The sequence below is a fragment of the Brachyistius frenatus genome, unplaced genomic scaffold, assembly GCF_029030835.1.
Source record: "Brachyistius frenatus isolate BFR_SWC_R1_liver_20210118 unplaced genomic scaffold, ASM2903083v1 Contig_52, whole genome shotgun sequence".
In the NCBI taxonomy this organism is placed as follows: Eukaryota; Metazoa; Chordata; class Actinopteri; family Embiotocidae; genus Brachyistius; species Brachyistius frenatus.
The window spans coordinates 1,005,141-1,026,467 of record NW_027210651.1 but is presented as its reverse complement, the minus strand read 5'-3'; the positions used below and the strand labels follow the sequence as shown (position 1 = coordinate 1,026,467).

At 41.4% G+C, this 21,327-nt stretch overlaps 1 protein-coding gene across 12 annotated transcripts in view; it reads left to right on the top strand.

The window, feature by feature from the left end:
• Positions 1–21,327, top strand: part of lrrc7 (leucine rich repeat containing 7) — a 114,328-nt gene that overhangs the window by 52,546 nt on the left and 40,455 nt on the right. For all 12 annotated transcript variants that reach the window (XM_069704733.1, XM_069704734.1, XM_069704732.1 and 9 more), the window contains one exon: positions 20,114–20,316. In XM_069704733.1, the coding sequence (XP_069560834.1) occupies positions 20,128–20,316 (189 nt within the window). In that variant the 5' untranslated portion in view covers positions 20,114–20,127. The remainder of the gene's footprint in view (positions 1–20,113; positions 20,317–21,327) is intronic.

Here is a 21,327-nt window from a genome sequence, read left to right as displayed (position 1 = left end):
GTGTGTGTGTGTGTGTGTGTGTGTGTGTGTGTGTGTGTGCGCGCGCGCGCGTGTGTCAGTCACTCTGGACTCTAGTCAGTGCCCATCCATGCATGTGTATGAGTGTACTGAGTATGTGGAGCTGTGCGTGTGACCATATAAATTGCATGTGTGTGAGAGAGACGGAGGGATCGGACTGCTGACTGTGAGTTTTCTCGTCACAACGCTGGTGGATTTCCAGCTCAGAAAATCTTCTCCATCGATGAGTTAACGTATCTGTACTCGTGGACCTTTATTGCTAATCTTGTGAGGACCAATTTCAGTTTAAAAGCATTGCTGTAAGGACATTTCTGCACTGTCGGCCGGGCGATGCCTGAAATAACATTACAATATTTCAGGATATTTCTGCAATAATGATCGTCTGGAGAATTACACTAAATACTGCAAACATATTTATACATTTTCCAAGAACACACCATTGCAACATAATAAGGTTTATAGTTTTATATGTTAGCATAAACGTGACAGTGGAGCCGCTTTCAAACACGCCTGTTGTTCCCGTGTTTAATGTATGTTGTAAAATGTTTGCATTGATTTGATCATATTAAAATTATGTCAATATTATCGTGAATAATACGATATGGCACAACCCTCTGGTCCCTGATACTTCAGAGGACTGTTTCATGATTTAAGTCCAACGGAAATCAAATATATGTATATATATATATATATATTTCATTTATATTTATATACATTTCAAATTTTTCAGTGTCTCATGGTACGTCCTGGCTACATAGCTGGGGACCTTATTATGATAATCTTGCGTAAAGCAGTAATGTCAGAGTTGTATCAAAGGCAGAGCAGACAGTCAGGCAGCAGCTGCTACACAACAGCCACACAATCTGAACAACAAACAACCCACGTTAGTGTTCCTGCGCCTTCTTATCTAACTTACAAACACAAACGCTCACCTCGTCTTTGTTTAACGAGCAGCCAAACAAACATTCACCGGTTAAAGGTGCGCCGCTCACGTTAGTTTAGAGGCATGATAGTTAATTGGCTGCTCAGCTGCAGCCAGTTAAACAGCGTAGGCCTGCAAATGTCGCCACGGTTTGTGAAGATGCCGGTGTGGTCATTGCCTTACAATATGACTAACAACACAGCGTCTGCTCACGACTAGTAGCCACAGTGAACGTTTGTTCACTTGGTCTCTCGTTCACTGCGGTGTAACAACAACACTCTGCTGCTGTCAATTAAACATCGACACAAAAAGGAGCATCTCGGATACCCACAAAGACCTTTTATTGACTTTTAATATTGAAGGTCCCATATAGATTACATTCAGATTTCTATTGTGATTTTAGAGCAGGTCTTAGGTGCCGTATATCTGCTGGGAAAGTGTCAAAACATTCATTAAATGGAGAAAATGCACATAGCCTGGATTCAGCAACTGTGCCACTTAAACTTCTGTAAGTGTGTGCTGTCACAAACTCAAGTTCGTGTTGTAAGTCCGTCATCAGCACGGCCCACTGTCCAACCTTTTAGATGGAAGAAAACACCAAGCAGTCATTTTTGTGCTGGAGCTCGCAAGCTACAAGATCAATGAAAACCTGTGATTGGCCTGAGCATACATCACTCAGAAAAGAGTTAGCCATTCAGAAGAGAGGGTCATTGATATGGCCTTAAGGACACAAACACAAAACAGCCTGTTCTTGGTAGAGGTCCAGAGGAAACTTTTAGAGGGGAGATGCAAAACTATATTGAGAAGATTTTTGATATATAAAACTACATAAAAAAAGAAAGAAAGACAAACGGTGTGTCAGAGAGCCTAAGCTTGGTTGCTTACTGCATCATGGACTCCTTCTTTCTCCCACTGTTTCTTGCGCTCTCCCCCTCCTTCCCTCTCCTCCTCTTGTTGACTCTCTGTATGTCTTGCGTGCAGTACATCAGGGTATGTGGGCCAGCTCCCACAGGTCTTATGGGCGCTATAGGTTTCCATAGGACTGCCTGAATGACAGCTGTAGTACGGCAACCTGTTCTGCTGCCCTGAACACGTATTCTGCAGGGCTCATTAGCAATTCAATTGTGCCTGTTGATGTGTACGAATACTCTACTGTACTGTGGCTGCACAATTGAGCAATCTTATGCATTCAGACACTTTACTTCTGCTGCTTACTTCCTCCTTTACCTTGATTTTAGTTATAGTTTTTGGAATGTGGCCACTAAAAATGGAGCCGTGTCCGGACGACTGCACGTTTTGCAAGAAAAAATAAATATTTTTTTACCTCTTTCTTTCTGTGTACATCCCTTTATACTTTCATTTTAATATTTTCTTGTGGCCAAAATAAGGTAATGCCATCTAGTATTACTCCACAGGAAAAAACAAAGCAGAACTCTTTTTTTTCATCTTTCCTATCCCATTAATCATCCTGCATCACCTCTTGAATGGGAAATCCAACTTGTTTGGATTTTCAGTAGGCTCTGTTGGATACAATGGTTAATATCCATTTGAACATTGACACAAAAGCATAGATAATATTGTGCCCACATAACCATAGTCATTGCTGGAGTGCAGATTCACATGGGTGGGTTTAGACAGATGTTGGTGTAAGTAAATACGATCTACACAAACAATCCAGCTGTCAATTCACTCCACTTTCTGTCTGAGCACAGGTAAATTATTCTGGTACATGTAGATGGTACATTTTCATTTTCTTTGAAACTTTTTCAGGAAGCAACTGTGAACACATAAACAAGTTGAAGGAGTCCATTAATAAGTAATGAATAAAAATGAGATGCCGTGAAGAACTGTGAGACTAGAGGTATTGTTAAAGTGAATTAATAGAGTAATTATTATTTTCATAGATTCAGCTATGGATTATGGATGATGAGAGCCCAAAGAGGCGTCTTCAGATCTGTCCAAACCCAAAAGATACCCTTTGGATGATCATATGATATTATATAGTTACCAATTGATTTTCTTGTTGCTGGGACTAACGACGATGGACTCCCACGTCACGTTTTAATTCACCGTTAGTCCTCCAAACTTTGTGCTTACGTGGCATTTAGACTTTACGCTTGGTAAACCCGTCACGATGTGAGTCCCCGATGCTCTCTCCCGCTCTTCTTCTTCTTTGCAAGGCTTTCCCGCCAACTAAACACCTCACTGCCCCTCACGGGGGAACAGAATGGGTTTAAAGGGTTTACGATTTGTCCACTGTTAGGTCCAACAAAGTTCTGTTCTCACAATATGGCCACATCCTCAACAACAACAACAACAACAACAACAAACACAGCTTTACAATGTACAGACGGATTCTGTCCACGCAGAGGTGACTCCATGCTGAATTTTTTTTGTTGAAATATGACTATAAGCAGCTACAACTGCCAGACAATCAAAAATTTCTGACATGCTGGATATCCAACTGATGGTTTTAGCTACTAGTCTATGTCTAAAAAGTCAAACAAAAAACATAACCTAAAATTCTATTTGATTAAAAAAAGAGACAAAGTGCTTTACAAATGTAGCTAGACATAAATGTTCCAGGCCTGATCGAGCAACGGGACTGCCTCTTGAACCTTTATCAACGGGTGGTCAGTAACACAGCCCTGCATTAAATGCATGAAAGAGGCTGCATGTTGCATGTTGCTTCAGGCAGCGTTAAAATGATGAATGATGCTGCATCCATGACAGCAATAATCACAAATCATCAAGACCTTAGCCTGCTTACAACCTCTCAACGAAGGTATAAACAGAGGAAGAGTTATTTTTTGTAACCACTCATTAGAGACAGACAGAGCTAAGGAGTGTGTGGACTGACAAATAACTAGTACAGACTTCCACAGCATCTCTGTGGCTATGACGTGCTTTTTTTTTTTTCCTTTTTCGTATACGACACTGTTTGCAACTTAAGTGTGAAGATTCAGAGTTAAAACCTGCAGCAGCAAAGTGTCACTTCACTCCTCGTTAGTGTGAGCATGAAATAGTGTTTAAAGGCGGTAATACACAATTTGTTCAAATATACCTTTTTGATCGCTGTGAATCGTGATGGCGAGGTTTGATGGTGCGCAGGTATGTGGGAGTGAAGTGTCTCACCCTTGACTGACTGGCCGGGATTCGCCTTGTGATGCCCACGTCGCCGTGGCGATGGCATCGTGTTAGAATATTTTTCCACAGCGGCTTTGTGTCGTGACTAGTGGGCTTCGCACCAGCGTAATCTTGCCGAACTGCCTCCTCGCTCTGACTGTTCTCCTCATGTCTCTCTCTGTCCAGACAGGGAAGGTGTCTGTGGTTGTTATGCTCTGCAACTAGCTGTGTCTGCTCGGTACTGGTAGTAACTGGTGCTGATATGGTGGGACAAAGGCTGTTATCATCATTGCAGGGGAGATGAGTCACCTCTTCAACTTTACAGCTTGTTTTAGCTGTGATTGTCTTGCGTCCTGCTAGCTTTCACTGCTTGCACTGTAGCTCTCCGTCTGATGAATCAGTAGAGTTTATGTGAAGTTGCATGTGTTGTTTTTGCAGTGCATGTGTGCCCTTCTGACAAAGAGAACTACTGTCTGCATACTGGCATGTGCAAAACCTTAGTGGTGGAAAGAACTGCACTAAAGTCGAATTTTGAGAGACTTGTACTTTACTTGAGTATTTCTATTTGATGTTACTTTATACTTCCACTCCACGACATTTGATGGTTGCAGTCACTAGTTGCTTTTAAAATGACAGCATGATTATTTCTCAGGGGGGAAAAAAATGCATGTGAAATTGTGCCTGAAACAGTAAATCAAGATAAAACTGTACATTTTAGAGTGGCTTTTTTTTTTTTTTTATTGTGACCAGTCCAAGGTGCACCTGTGTAATAATCATGTTGTTTAATCAGCATCTTGAGGTGCCACACCTGTCAGATGGATGGATTGTCTGGGCTCTCTACAATGAATTTGACCAAATTTGTGAACCAAATTTGAAATAAATATACCGTACTGTGCATAGAAGAAGTCTGAAATGTTTTTCCTCAACTTGTGAAAAATTAGAGCAAAAATGTGTTTTATATTTTTGTTGAAAGAAGTTATCAGAAGCAGCAATGATCGTTAGGGATAGTTCATTCTGATGGTCATCACCATCACATCCGATTGAGTTGTACAATGCTCCAGATAAACAACATGATAAATTCTCTCTTTGGGTACTTCCCAGCCACCATAGTTTGTAGCATTCAAGTAATCTCTTGATTCACATTCAACAACCTGTCTCCGCCTGACTATTGCTCAGTCTTTGCTGTGATTATAGTTTGGAAACCCTGTTTGCGGTAAGGTTCACACCAATCAGCAACCAGAGGCGGCGGTTAAGTGTGACAATGTTAAAGTAGTTGTCGGTAGAGTTTTTGACAGAGAGGTACGCGGTGGTCAATGCTGATTGGTTAAAGGCCGCTCAAATAGCTTCAAAATTAAACTGAGGTTCACACCTATTAGGATGCAACGACTGGAAACAATCCTCAGTGGATTGTGGCCAGACCTGGATATTCATGCAGGGAATTTGGATCTAAACAATTAGAAAGGCAGTTTGGATTTGTGATATTCGAGAATTTAGTCGTGACGTAATCTTACTTTTATATTTATGTTGTCCTAGTCATCTTATAGTGAGTTTAAGCAATACAGAAATATTTCCTTTTGAGTATTTTACAGATGAAACTTCCTGCAAGAATTATGAGTGGGTTCTTTTTCAAATCAGTGAAAAATGATTTTGCTTACTTTTACTACCCTGGCAGAAACGCATTCCTCGAAGATGTATTGGTTGTCAATATTTGATCAAATCTGTCAAACTGTGGCGGAAAGTTTGTGGTCAATCTCGGAGCCACTCAACACCGGCCTCACTGTATGCATTTCACCTCACACACTGCACACCTACATTCAGATCCACTACATTGCCATTCAGTCTGCAGAACATTATTCAGTGGGTGTTCATTTAACCACAGTTCATTTTCCTCACCTGAGGGACTGGTTCAGCAGTGTTGCATAAAGCTTGTCAAAATGGTGCTCTTAGCCAGAGCTTTTTAATTAGTGTTTTATGGTAATTTTGGGCAATTGAGTTCCCTGTTACCATAGCAACTGCTGGATGTGCAATTTCCACAGACTGTTAAGGAAAGCTTTAGGGATAAAACTTACGAAAGGGGTGTTTATGCAAATGGAAAAAAAACTCTAATGCAGGGTGAGGGGAAACATTCAAAACCCTGCAAATGTGGGTAGAGTTCAGAGGGAGAGAAACTGAGACGTCACAGGTTCGTTTTTCACCTGCAGCAGACTGTGTGCATCGGTGTCGAAGTGACCTTGAGCAAAAAAAATGGTAAAACCCGATCTGATCACGCCAATGATAAGCATGTTAGCTGAAAGATATCAGTGCGTAGATGGAAAAAAAGCCACGGCATGTTATTTGTTTTGACTCAGAGAGGGAAGGGGGAAAAAAAAGAGCAGAGTGGAGGATAGAGGAGTGACAGAGGCAGCAGCAGGTGATAGATGGAGTGAACGCATGAATAGAGATCCAGACAGTCATGCACAGCTATCAGCTGGCAGTAAAAAAAAGAGCGATTGACTCCCGGCCAGAGCAAGAGAGCGAGAGAAAGAGAGAGGGATGACAGAAAGATGGAGAGGTTGTTCCAGATAGCAGCAGGTCTCACAGTGTGTACAGAGAGAGTTTTTCAGGTGAAGGTGAACCGTTCTCTTGCAATCAGGACTGTGTGATCTGAATTCATTACGTTGTGGGGAGAAAAAAAAAATCTACACAACGCCGCATGTGGGGTTTCAGTAATTCATCTCAGGACAAAAGTCACAAGTTAACTGTTTGTTTTAGCGGTAAAGGCTGGATTTAGGATTAAAGTTTAAATTATAAAGTGGTTCAGGCTGGAGTTAAGAAACAGCTACCAAAACAGAGCATCTTTCAGCTCATTGTTTTGACTTTACAGCCAGGAACGTTGCACTTGTTTTCTGCAAAAACCAACTGCAGTCTATCTGCCCAGCACCAAACAGCAGACAAACACAGTTGGTAACAAGCTGGTCAACAAAGCAGAGCATTTAGGAGCCAGATATCGCCTGCAGGATTTGAGAGGCAGAACTAAAAAAACATAAAAAATAGTAATTTAATTTCTTCCAGGTGGACATGACAATGAATCTTGCTCTGTTTCTTGCAGATCTGTTAATATCTATCCATAATGTTATCACTTAATCCATAACAACCTTTTACACGATCATATGCCAGTGTTTTGTTCCAAGTCAATCGTCCAGAAAAAAAGAAAAAAGATCTTTTAAAAGAAGTTATACCTGCACGAGTTGTAAGCAGCTATACTTAAGTCTTTCTCAGATTGTATTTTTTAAGGGTTTTTAGAAGGTCTGAAGAAGTGAAACTATCTCGTATCTCTCTTTAAAAAAAGGCAAATATCAGACAAACCCCTGACCGGAAACCCACTTGTTAAAACCTCTGGGCTTTGGAGAGCACCACATCTGTATACTCGTGCTGGATTTACATTCAGGTGACACTGTAAAGAGATGTGGATCAGACTGTGCTGTACGCTGTGGTACAGTACAGTCTGATCCACATCTCTTTACATCTCTTTACGGTGCATCGAATATTCAGCATGGGTTCATACTTTGTGTCTAAAATGTTAAAACAAATTAACCTGAAACTTTTAATAAAAAGAGTCGCTCTGTTCTTAGTATGAACTAGAAATAGTTCAAAGCTTCTAGGTCAACAGTTTGAACAGTTTTTAATGTTAGTTGTGTGCGTGTGCGTGTGTGCGTGTGTGTGTGTGTGTGTGTGTGTGTGTGTGTGTGTGTGTGTGTGTGTGTGTGTGTGTGTGTGTGTGTGTATCTTCTCTGGGCTTCTCTGTCTTTCTGGCTCTGAGCATTGGACGAGCTCCTGGTACACCAGCATGTCAAGGTGACCTTAAATAAATAACTAAATAACACACACACCCTCCCCCAACACACGTGTGTGTGTGTGTGTGTGTGTGTGTGTGTGTGTGTGTGTGTGTGTGTGTGTGTGTGTGTGTGTGTGTGTGTGTGTGTGTGTGTGTGAGAGAAATTATTTGTGGTAGAGAACCATCTGAAACAAAAAGTTTTTCTTTGTAGTTTGATCCACAATAATGCATCACAAGGGCAGGCAGAATAAACTACAGCGTCAATTTTTTTTTTTTTTTACTTTGTCTTAAGCTGTACACTTTATCATTGACAGGAAATCAAAGGTTATTTTAGTTATCTTAGTGGATCATTTTAGAAAAAAATCTTGCCGAGTTTATTTCTTATATTTTCATCGAGAGGTCACTGCAAAAATAAAAAGTTCACATTCTTAACAATACGTATTTATGTTCCCCGTGAACTACCAGGCACATCCTGTTTAACATGTAAAACAATGACCTGCTCATTTGTAGCATACCTTACACAAAATCATATGTCAATAGTTGTCTTAAACCTGACCTGAAGATGAATTATGCTCAATAAAGAACGTCCAAGCAAGTTCAGAATTTTTCAAGCTGCGATCAAAGTTTCTGTGAAGACTTTGAAGATATGAACGTGTCTGCTGCTGTTAAGGAGTTCGGTCTTTGTGAAAAGACCAACTTCAGTTTTGGAAAAAGGCACAAAGAGTTTCCTCCTTTTGTAATGATGATAGAGAACAGAGAGCACAGTCTGCGGAGGTTCTCTCGTCCTCAAACACGAGACGATGCGTTCATCCTTACAATGAATCACCTGGAAATTTAAAAATGGATTTAGATCGAGACGTTCCCGTAGACGGGAAACAAAAAAGGAACTGCGCTTGATTTAAGATGGCTTCCCTTTCTGTGTCTTGGTATGGGGTGGGATGGAGGAAGAGAGAGAGAGAGAGAGAGAGAAAAGTTCAACACGGAGACAGACGGAAGAAGATGCTGAGAGAGAGCGAAAGAGAGAGAGCGAGAGAGAGAGCGAGAGAGAGGCCTGAAAGGGAACAGGCAGAAGACAGAAAGAGGAAATGTGCCGGGGCGTCTCAGGCAGAAAGAACTGGGCCACTGAGCACAACCCTGGAAGAACAGAGAGGAGGAAAAAAACAAAAAAAAAGAGAAAAGACTGGCCTGGAAAAAGGGGAGAGAAAGTGAGACATGACAGAAGGAGAAGAGCGAGAGGAGAGGCTTCTCTCTGAGAGCTTCACCGATACCGAAGAACAGTTGGACGAGTGGAGCCTCGAAAAGAAAAAACAAATAAGTCGGTCTGGAGATGTTTGAGAACAGCCAGTTGTCTTTCTGTCGATGATGACATCTCTGTACGTGAACACATCTGTTTAATAGTCTAACCTCCGATCTGTTAAGGGTGTTTCCAGGTTAGTAGCGCAGTCGTGGCCAATGTTTTATTGATTATGATGAACCACAAGAAATGTAATGATGCAAGAAAACAAAATTGCAGACGAACGTCCGGCTGGATTAGCTTTCCGTTTTAAACATACTGTACATACTGTACATAACTGTTCACACACCAATTTCCTCGCCCAGTTATGACCTTGTTTCAGCTACCTGTGCAGTGATGCATCACTTTTTTTGTGCTTCACAGCCTGTTTGGTTATCTAACAAACTGTCCTGACAAACATTTCTTTAACTTAGTTCATAAACTATGCATTGAATTTCAGCTAAATTCATTCATTCAGCTATTTCCAACAACTCTGCATTGCCACTCGCGTAAGTCTACCAGTTTTTGAACACTTTTGATTTATATTTTGAGTCATTAGGGAAATCATTTTATTCAGTTATTTACAACAAAAAAGCAAAGATTAGACGAAAGGTTTAAAAAAATAAACAGCTGTAACTTTCTCTGTATTCTTTCCTAATAACTGCCAAACAAACCCTGGCGAGTGTTGAATGTTCTCTTCTCTCCACACATTTGTATTGACTGTATCAATACAGTTAATTGACCTAAATGATCCAATAAAAGCCAACAAGTCCAACAATATTCAATTTAAAATGATCAATAGAGAACAGAGAAAACAAGCAAATACTCACAACCGAGAGGGAGGCCGATAACGACAAATATTCGGCATTTGTGATCAAACTCATAAAATAAAACCCAGATATGTTCCTCTGGGACAGCACGACTCTCTCTGCTGTTTCCGTCATGCAGCCTTTCTCTGTCGGCCTGTTTGTTTATCTGTCTTTATTGCACACTATTTATATATCCCTCTGTTTGCCTGTCTAACTTTTAGTCTGTCATTTGTCAGCATGTGTTACTGAACGCAGTCACGTCTTAGACTTTGTTTCCTTTGCGGGGTGGGTGTGGGTACCTTTGGTCACATGGGGACACATTGAAAACATCTCCTCAGGGCAATCTGCAGCTGAAGTCTCAGTTTGAGTAACAACAGTTTTGACCCATCTGGTGCTCGTGTATTTGTTCATTCATGCATCTGAGCATAATTGATTGCCACATTTTTGGGTGCAGGTGAACTGTCAGCTGTTCTGTGTTCTGTCGGGTCGGCCGATTGTTATTTTTAGTGCCAGCGATGTAAGGGTCGTTGCGTTTTACAGACGTGCCACCTGGAGCCACAGCGGTCGGCAGATTGGAGTGGCTGCGAGTGTGAAAACGCTCAGACCGGCACTCAGTAAGACTGTGTCGGGATTCCTTGAGACCGTCCTCAGCAGAAAAATTTAAACATTCGGCACTTGTTCAAACACAGACAAATGTTTTCCTCACCGCAGTGTTTTTAGGAATGGTGGGAAAATATAAAGGGGATGACTGGGATTTACATACTGTCCCCTACCAAGACTTGAAGGCAGTCTTTTCTCAACAAAGTTGTTTTAACACCTGTTTTGAATTTAACCCCTTCATTAAGTGTTCCCTACAACACGTTTTCACCTGAGGTACGTTACTCAACCATCGACTGTAAGCGGACGTCGGTTCCAGATCTGAAAAATGAGGCCAACGTGGAAGTGCAGACCTACGCTGACTTTCTGACTCTTTATACCACGTCACCTGACATCTTCCTGTTCTCCCATCACTTCCCCCATCGAATTGGGTTTATGCTATGATTATGTAGCTCACATGTGAGCACAGATCTTTTTCCCTGTCTATTTTTTGCCGCGCATGAAAAGTAGACACCTATAAAACACCTACAGTATTCTCACGATGACGCACCACGGAAGTGAGGCATGACTCCGCGACCACCACGCACACACCGCTCAGCCAATGTCTCCCAGGCCCGAAGCATAATTATGAGACAGTCGATAACAGCCATTTAATGGGCTGTGGTTTTAACTACCTACACTACCAGGAGTGGAGGACGAGTGGCAGATCAAAAAAATGGCTGTATGTGTCATCTGGGAGGCACTTATAGAACCTGTTGTGTAGCTGTTAAATCCAGTTTGATTAATATGTTGCCTGTGAAACTGTTTCCCAGCTTATCTCCCTCACGTTTCTGGCCTGCTGTTTATAATAACATCTGCATTCGTCACTCTCGATTCCAGTCTTTCTAAATGTGTTCATCCCTTTTGTTTGTATTGTCTTTAAGCGCTCCACATGACCTCTCCTTTCGGAGACAGGAAGTCATAAATAAGAATGCAACTTGTCAAATGTGTTGTTTGGTTTTGAGTGGAACAGAAAAGTGAACAGAAGAGATGCAGTTCTGCAGCTGACAGCATGAATCCCGGTTCTGCAGATTATACAAACTCACAGGGGTCTGTTCTTTGAAAAGGAGCATCGTTTATATCTTTAAAGAGTCCGTTTGCAAAACAATCAATCTTTAGTCATCCAGTGTAAAAGTATTCCAGTTTTGGGATTTTCTAGTCAGCCACTCTTCCACAGATGATCCCAATAGAAACAGCTCTCCGGTTTTAGAACTAAAGCGCACAAGGTCACTTCCTATCAAACCACTTCACCAGGTCAGGATAACCACCAGCATCTCACGACCTAGTGGAGAAGTGAGTACAGATGCTGGAGGGGTTTCATGTTTTGACCACATAGTTTTAAGTAATTTTGATAGCTGAGGAACACATGCAGAATAAAATATGCTAAAAAATGAAACCTACTGTAGTTTTACTTTCATTTATCGCTCTGTTGTGCTTATTCCTTGTTCATGTGACATGCGGCTGGAGGAGATCCCACACTGCATTGGATTTGGGGGATAAAACACCCTGAATTTCAAAACTCAATGTCCATTATCAAAGTCAATCCCCTCGACATACACCTGCGCTTCAAACTTAAATAAAATGTCTCCATTCCCGCGCATGCAGAATAGTTTCTGCCAGCAATTAAATCCAGCAGATTTCTACCGATCTCTGCCGACTTTTCAAACACAACATTTGTAAACGATCGAGATCTTGGCCGAGAACAAAAGACAAATAAATCTGAATGTCTGCATGCGTGTGCTGTTGCAGGTAACTGCTGTAAGTGGTTACTTAATGAATGTAAAAAAAAAAAAAGACAGAACAAGCTGATCACGGCCGTTAGTTAGCTAACCGCCTCCCACATATACAGTCTCGCACACACACTCAAACACACTCAAATTTGCTTGACAATGCGGAGCACCGGGATGTGAAACGGGATCTTTCATTTTCTCTCGCCGTCACCGTCACAAGTAATCATAAACTAAATGAGTCTGCTCGCGTCCGTGCGTGCGGCAGTTATTGTCATTGATGTATGTGTGTTTCACATGTGCTTGTGCGTGACAGCGTGTGACTGTTTAATTGCGAGCGGGTGCAGAAGCCGGGGGTTGAGCGCTGCGGAGTGCGGCACCTCTACAAGAAGCAGGGAGGGAGAGAGACGTGGAGGAGCTGTTCTCAGGCTTTTATTCAGGTGCTATAAAAGTGTCTGATATATCTGAGTCTACGTTAAGCGTCGCCAAATGTGGAGCGATCGCCCACCGAGTGCAGCATGTTCTGTTTTATGACACAGAGAGAGAGAGAGAAAGAGAGAAAGAGAATGAGTAAAAATACTCCTAGCTCCTGGGAGACGGTCTCTATGGCAGCGGTTACTATGGCGACGCCAGGGCTGCACGTGAAGCGATGGCTGTCGCGGCACCCTGGGGAGTTCACCCTCTCGAGCTGGCGGACAACACACACACACACATGCACGCGCACGCACGCACGCACACACACACACACACACACACACACGTGCCATACTCACAAACACACGCACGCACAAACTTGAATGAAGCGAAACGAGAAGACCACTTGAGGTGAAATTCAGGAAGACACCGTGCCGACACCGTGCCGACTGCTCGCGAGCAGTGGTGAAAAGTTTACGTTACTACTACTAGTTTTAAGGTATTTTACTTGAGTATTTTCAATTTTATGATATCTTATAATTCTACTCTATTACATTTTAAGGGAAATTTGCACTTTTCACTCAGCTACATTTATATACTTCATAGTTATTTTGCATATTTATCAGATTATTTTTGATAAACAAAAAAAACAAAAAACCTTATCAGGTCGTAATAAAAAAAAAAGGTAAAACATCTGCCTGTGTTGAAGAACTATTTGATATCGTTTCCAATGCAAATCAACCCATTAAAAAAATGTAACCAGAAACTAATGGACACAAACTTTATCATGAAGCGTTTTAATGTCAAAATCCATCTTTTATTCATTTTTCTTTTAAGATATAGACATGTTTGTAATACTTATTTAAACACATTAATTTGAATTCAAAACCCATCAAAAAAAATTGGCCTTTAACTACTCGATTATTGACAGGATTTTCTTTATATTAAAGTTGCAGATTAAACTGCCTGCTGGTGTGTAAATGTGCGCGTGCATGTGTTTGGGTGGCTAAATGTGTGTGTGTGTGTGTGTGTGTGTGTGTGTGTGTGTGTGTGTGTGTGTGTGTGTGTGTGTGTGTGTGTGTGTGTGTGTGTGTGTGTGTGTGTGTGTGTGTGTGTGTGTGTGTGTGTGTGTGTGTGTTGCAGCAGCGGCTCTTGTAAAATCCCTCCCTACAACTTTGTTTCTTTTTAATGTCATAACCATTATGCTGATATGAATAAAGCTAAATTATTTGAATGTGTGTGTGTGTGTGTGTGTGTGTGTGTGTGTGTGTGTGTGTGTGTGTGTGTGTGTGTGTGTGTGTGTGTGTGTGTGTGTGTGTGTGTGTGTGTGTGTGTTGGGAGCTTGCACATTTAGCGTTGCCTCTGCAGAGTCAGTCTGCTCCGTCATGCTGTTTCCATAGCAGCAGCGAGCGCCAACACAGCCAACCACGCTCACTTCCTAGTTTCTCCCTATTGGTGCCGGCTCACTCTGACCGTCTTCTCACTTTTTTTTTTTTTTTTTTTTTTTTTTTGGGCTACTTGCTCTCTGGGAGTCTGGGCAGCAGGGGATACACTTCAGTGCCCCACCCCTTCACCCCCACCCCCACCTCCACTCCCCTTTACATTCATTCATTCAGGCAGGGTCGACCAGGCTGCTGTTTTCACTGTTAGGTCCACTTTCTTCCACGAAACGTGAATGGACGTGTGCCCAAGTGTTGGTATTCACTGTAAAATCGGTCATCTTGTGGCATCCTTGTATTGTTTCTCTGTTGGTGTGAAATCCATTTTGTACGCTGGATTTCAGAAAACGCAGTTCCCTGTTCTGTGCATCTTTTTTGTCCGTGTTCTTCGGATTTTCTTGGCGTGAAATCAGTCCGTGGAGGTGTCTGTGTCATGAGGTCGTCTCTCATTGTTGCCCACGTAAAACCATCGTCATTGTCCCCACTGTTGTAGGACTTGCCTGGTTAACATCATGTTCTCTTTTCCTTGTGTCTCTGCTTTTGCACCAATTTTTTTGTAATTTTAATCCACTCTGTCTTTGCATAATTAGCTGTTACATCAATAGACATCGAGGGCAAACAGCTCCATTATCCGGAATTAAAATAAAAGAGGCTGTTTAGCAGATTATAGGCTGATATTTAGCTATTGACACATTTTCAGTGCTTTTGAAAGTTTTAAAATACAGTCTGTAATTATTCAAACTTACTTCACCACATGTCTGTGACAAAAACTAATGTTTTAGCTTGTGTGTGACTGATCATTAAATCAATGACTGAGATTTCACAAAAAAAATTAAAAAAAAAGATCAACTAAAGCCAAGCCTCCATAATGAACCTGTAATCATGGGTCTTATCAGCTCTGGTCAGTGTTACAAGGTTTACTTTGGACATTATACTGGGCCATCTGGCTCTTGGCTGGGATGTCAAGTGCTTGATTAGAGGATGCAGTAACTACTAAACCGATTTCACACCTTTTTCCAGTCATGTAGTTTTCAGCCAAGTGAGCAGTCCGAGTCTCTTCTTACTCAGCAAATGAGAAGATCCCCAATGCCAATTCTGCTGTGTAACTATGTCGTAATGAGTCACCTGATTTGGGCACTTGTCTGGTTGGACAGCCACACTGATGCCAAATGTTCTAGAGGAGGTTAAGGCAGGCTGAGTGCACGAGAAGACATGTCCTAAACAAATGTTAGCATTACACTGCATAGTTTCCACTGCTTGGTTTAAGCGTCTTTGTGCAGAGGGTCTCATAGAGACGATACAGTGCAGCAGGATGTGTTGACCTGTAAACGTGCTCCAGGCCGGGACACAGTTGACATAAGTGTTGATTATGGTGGTTTGGCAAGCTGTTTTAAAATTTACTGTAATAGCCTTAGCATGTTTCCCTGATTCAATTCTTCCTCGTCTAAAAGACCATTTCAAATATCCATGATGTCATTCTTCCTATCAGACAAGGCACTTTTGTCATTCATTTCTAAGAGGTTCATCATAAGAAATATCTAAATTTCAGATAACTGAATGATGACTAGTTTTAATTCCAGTTTCAGACAATTTAAAGAAGTTAGAGACATTTTAAATCGGACATATCTGTAACTTTCATTCTGCCTTGTCAAAATGTAATTTCAGATTTCTTCCATTTTAGTTTTGGCTTGGCGAAAAGATGTATCTGCAGTTCACATTGTGGATATATGCAACTACGTTGTAGATATCTGTAATGACAAACCGACACATGAAAGTCTAAAGTGATGTTATTTGTCCTCGGAAGAATGTCACTGAATATCTGAAATGTTCCTTTTAATGAGGAACAACTGCATTATGTTAAAAAGGCTTTTTACATGCTCATGCTGTTGCACTTTAGTGTGTTCTTGTAAGAATATGTGACAATGGAAATAGTGGAAAGAATTGAGAAAAAAATGTGTACTTATGTTACAACTTTTTCCTTTTTAAAGAACAACAACAAATGCATCTCCGCTGTATGGGGAATAAATTGTGGTGTGGTCGCACCGAAATAAAAATAGAGACAAAGTTCTTGTGTAGCTTGTGACCACACAAGAAAAATAATACCATTAACACAAGACATACAGCCATATTTTGAAATTATTTCGATGAAATATTCACTTTTGAGAAGTAAATGGCTTAAAAGGAGTTTCAAAGAGAAGTTATTTGATTATATAATTTTTCTTTTAGATGTCAATTTCCATTTTTTTTTTTTTTGTTACAGAATTTTACTCAAAACTTACCGAGATGTTACATTTCATTAATTTAGTCCACAGTGCCTGCTCTTAATTTCAACCATTGAGCTTCACTATTTGTTTTTTTCTTTGTGTTTTCTAAAGTCTAAGGGCAAAGTGAAACACGGGAAGTATTTTTACACTGTGCCATCCTCGTTAAAATCCCACCCGTTCCCCAACGCTAAACAAACCCTGGGTTATTAGCTCTAAACACGAGCGGTTAGAAAAGCAGAAGTGGTCTGAAGGTGTGAAAAGCACTGGCTGCCGGGTTTACACGTACAGTACACAAACCGTAAATCCCAACTGGCCTCATTACATCCGCTCTGAGCGTGATTGTGGATAAGGATGTATTGATTTTAATGGTCCGACCCTTTTAGATAAACAGTCCTGGAGGATCTGCGGCCTTTTTTTTTTCTTTTTTTTTTTTATCAGATTTCACTGGGCTTGCACCAACCTAGAGCAGATAACATGGTGTACTCACAATGCTGGAGATCACTCCGTCTATCGTCCGGATTCATCTGGTCCCGCCGCGGAGCCGGACGTGTATGTGTGTTTATAGACAGATAAAAGCTGCAGGTCTTATCTCTGAGCCTCCTGGTGTCCCTCTGTGCTCTCTACACCTCCTCTCATTCTTTTTCCCTTCCTCGTGCCCCTTTTGACTTCTGTCTCCCTCTCCCTGTACGCCGCTGCTGACTCCCTCCCCCTCCCTCCAGTTATTCTTATTCCCTTTTCCTCAATTCTTTCCCCTGTCCTCTCCTCATCACAGCTCAAGATTAAACAGGAAATTGAAGCGGCCGTCCGATAGCTGAAAATTTGCTCTTTGTTCTGTATGAAAGGGCTGGCATTAAAACGTTTTTATTTGTCAGTAGATTGAGTGTAGTAAGCATTTGGGTTTGAAATGATAAAGCTGAGAGATGAATCTTCACTCAAGGATTTGAATACCCATGGTTAGCCTACTTATGCCATTCAGCCAGTAGTCGTTTTAAATGGAGTTGTGTAATGGAGTGATGTTGTCGCAGAATTACAAAGGATTCAGTCTAATTATATGGTTGTGGCTTGTTGTTTGAAAGGACTTGAGTGTGTGTGTGTGTGTGTGTGTGTGTGTGTGTGTGTGTGTGTGTGTGTGTGTGTGTGTGTGTGTGTGTGTGTGTGTGTGTGTGTGTGTGTGTGTGTGTGTGTGTGTGTGTGTGTGTGTGTGTGTGTGTGTGTGTGTGTGTGTGTGTGTGTGTGTAAGAGACAAAGAGAGTGGAGTCTCAGCCTGATGTGAGCTGGGTAACTGCTGGTTGGCTGGGGATGACTGCATTACCCATCTGCCCCGGTTTTACACCTGCCTGGCAGCAAAAAAGCACATCCATTCAAAGCTCTCAAACTAATGCTGAACCTAAAGGATGAGTTCACATTTTTCTCTATTCTAGATCAACAACACCCATCCCTGTATGTATGTTGTAGCACTTTAATGCTGTAAGAGATGGTGGACAAAATCCACAGTCCTCTATCTGTGTAAAAACACTTTATAAAGCTTAGCTGAAGCTAATATGGAGCTTCAGTTGTCTACGGACATTTCTTTGGTCAATGCATTATCGAAAACTTTATTACTCTGGAAATTTCCAACTTGATTTGATGGACTCAAGGCGCTTCCAGATTAGGTACAAGTGCTCTCTGATGATTGCCTTCCCTACCAACTCCCCCACTGGCCAGCATTCACATATGGACCATACTCGAGGAAGCTTACCTCATCATCAAGCGACACTTGTAAACATATTAAAAATGAGTGAATATTTGTGTCTGGCACACTCCACTGGGGATTGTTTCCAGTTGTTGCATCCTACTCATCGTAGACATCGGGTTAATTTTTTAAACTACTGGAGCAGCCGTTAATCAATCGGCATTCATTGTTGTTCACAGAAACTCCACCATTGTGAGAACTACATTTAGAAAACGTTCATTTTCAACATCATCGCACTTAGCCACCCCCACTGGTTCCTGATTGGTCCGCCCTTCAGAGTGGCTGAGCTAAACTTAAAGTGCACCGGGTTTCCAAACCATAATTGAAGGCTGTGGCCACAAAAAGATGTCACCAATTCCAATAAATAGATCTCCTACAGTCAATCTTAAAATACTTAATGTTGCTGCTGAGTCTGTTTTAGATGCACAGAGTTCTATGTAGTTGGTTTTGTGTGCTGTCATCTAACTAAATATCTAGTAAATGTTCAATTTCAGCATGATGCCAAAGCAATCCTTGGCCTTGGCCTGGTTTAGGTTTATTTTACATCTGATATGTTAGCAGGGAGTTGATCGTTGTACCGTGTACAGTATGCAAACTTCACTTACCACAACGCCTGGACATTAGATTTAAACAAACTCAAATATGAGAGAGTGGAAGCATCCACAGACTTCTAAAACGTCTCACTCGCTTCAAGTTAACCTCAGAAGGTGTTTTTACACAGAAAGATGTTGTACTACACCTTTTACATTTCAACCATATTAAAAAGGAATTTATTTACAGCCAGCATGGACAAGAGCAACAATTTGAACTAGCAGAAAGTCATTGTAAATGTGGGCATATGAAAGCGAAATAAAGTCTGCTGCTCTCCAGCTTTTCAAATACCTGAAAATGCAGCCGTCACTTGGAACTGCTTCTTGGCGGCAGAAGAGAAAACAATGAATTGAATTGAAAAAAAAAAAAAATAGATGTTTGGAGTATAGGTGAATCATCGTATGATTTATATCATGAGAAGACACAAATTTGTTGGATTTGTCTGTATACGTATGATACCTTGTTTGGTTTTAGAGCACATGTGAAATGACACCAAGTAACGTCAAATATTGAACATTGGCAGGACTTTAATCAGAGAGTAAACACAGTACCTGCAAGGTGCTGTGACAGTTGTCACTTTTTTATGTGTATCCAACGTGACTGCTGGTGTTGCTGTAAGTGACGTGATGATTGTGGTGTTGGGCGTTAACCCGAAGCCATTCAGAAAATGTGGTTGTCCATTACTGACGTCTTATTTGGAAATTCGCTTCATCCTTCAATCAAACATTGGTTGTCTACGTTTGCTCATCCTCTGCAGACCTGTGAAGGCCAGGAGCCTAACTCATAATGTAAGATGCAAGATCTCCAATGTCTTATTGGACTCATAGATGATACGTGTCTTCTGATGAGTCACGTGTGTGTTCAGTCAGTTTAACGCTGATGGATACGGAGTCATATGAGCGCTGTCATTTTTACACCCTCTGGCTTAAATTAACACCAACAAATTATCTCGGCACATCATGAAGATGTTTGTAGAAGGTGTTTTGTGAAAATGTGTTCCTTTGTGTGTTTATTTATTTCATTACTCATCAAAAGCTCAGAAATCTGTCAACAGTGATGAATGCAGTTCACATGGTTGTTATCAGGAAATTATTTTAGAACTTTTTCGAGAAAATCCCCCTCCTTAATTTTAATACCAGCTCCACAGTTAATCTCTGCAGCAGACACATTTTGGATGCTAGTTTGGTACATCAGAGCCTTTGTTATCTGTGAGTGACTTCGCCTGGCCATGGACACGAGACACTGACTACATATAACAAGCCTGTTGATGTTCATGAGTTTCAGACCCCCTGAAATGAATCTTAACAACATGTCTCTCCTCTTCTTCTTCTTCTTCTTGCCCTCACAGTGCAGTGTCTGGAAATGACCACAAAGCGGAAGCTGATTGGCCGGCTGGTGCCGTGCCGTTGTTTCCGTGGTGAAGAGGAAGTGATCTCAGTGTTGGACTACTCCCACTGCAGTCTGCAGCAGGTCCCCAAGGAAATCTTCAGCTTTGAGAGAACTCTGGAGGAGCTCTACCTAGACGCCAACCAGATTGAGGAACTACCCAAGGTAGCGCAGACTCATGCGTTAACTCCTTCCTGCCCTGACCGTTCTTTCATTTACCTTTCTTAAATTATTTTAAACGTTGCCCTACGACCACTCAACTCCTCCAGCAGGCATCCTCCAGGCCTGAAAAATGAAGGCACTGCAGAAGTACCAGAAATTGCAGTTCCTCAAAATAGCCACTTGAGGTGAAAATGTACAAGAACGGTTTTGCTGTCTACAGCTAATATCCCTGTTCGTCAGAATTGTAGGGGGTGATTTTTTTTTTTTTTTAAAACAAACTCAGCTAAATTGAATTTTAGTAAGGCTTAAAGTTATGCATAATTAAAGGAAGGGCTGCTTTCAGTGACAGGTGGGTGTCGTCACAGTTGGCAGGCCGCCTGCAGGTTTCAACAACCAGGCTTCATTTGGTCCGCCTTTGCTCACCAACCACCTGTTGACGCTAACTCATCGTCCCCTCATTTGTAACCCCTCTTATTATTTTTCACTGTAACTGATAATCAAAGAAGTCGACAAACGTTGATACATCCCTGTTGTGTGAGCCCTTTCATTTGCTTCAGCTCATCCTGGCAGAAACGGATGATCCGAGCCACAGGTATCCCCTGAGGTTGGTGTCAAAGCTGTGCAGTTAGTTCCCCATTTCAAGAGGTTTTTATACTGTACACTCATGTTTTCAGTCTCAGGTTATTTCTTTCATGACTGTACTTTGATTGTACACCAGCTGATCAACTCAGCTGTTCTGTGAAAAGAACGCTAATCTCAGTGTTTACATGTGTATGTCAGTAAGTCATTAGGGCTCTTCCTCAGGGGACCATCACAATATTCAATACAGTCAATAATTGTTGAGATCATTCACTCGGGAAAGCTGTGAAGATTTTCCTTACAGAAACCAAGGGTTAAAGTCAGAGGCGGTCACATATTGTACAAATTGTAAGGGGGCTACATAACATAATATTTCCTTGACTCGACTAAGTGATTGAAAAAGCTGTCTCTACAGGAAGTTAACACAACAGCGAG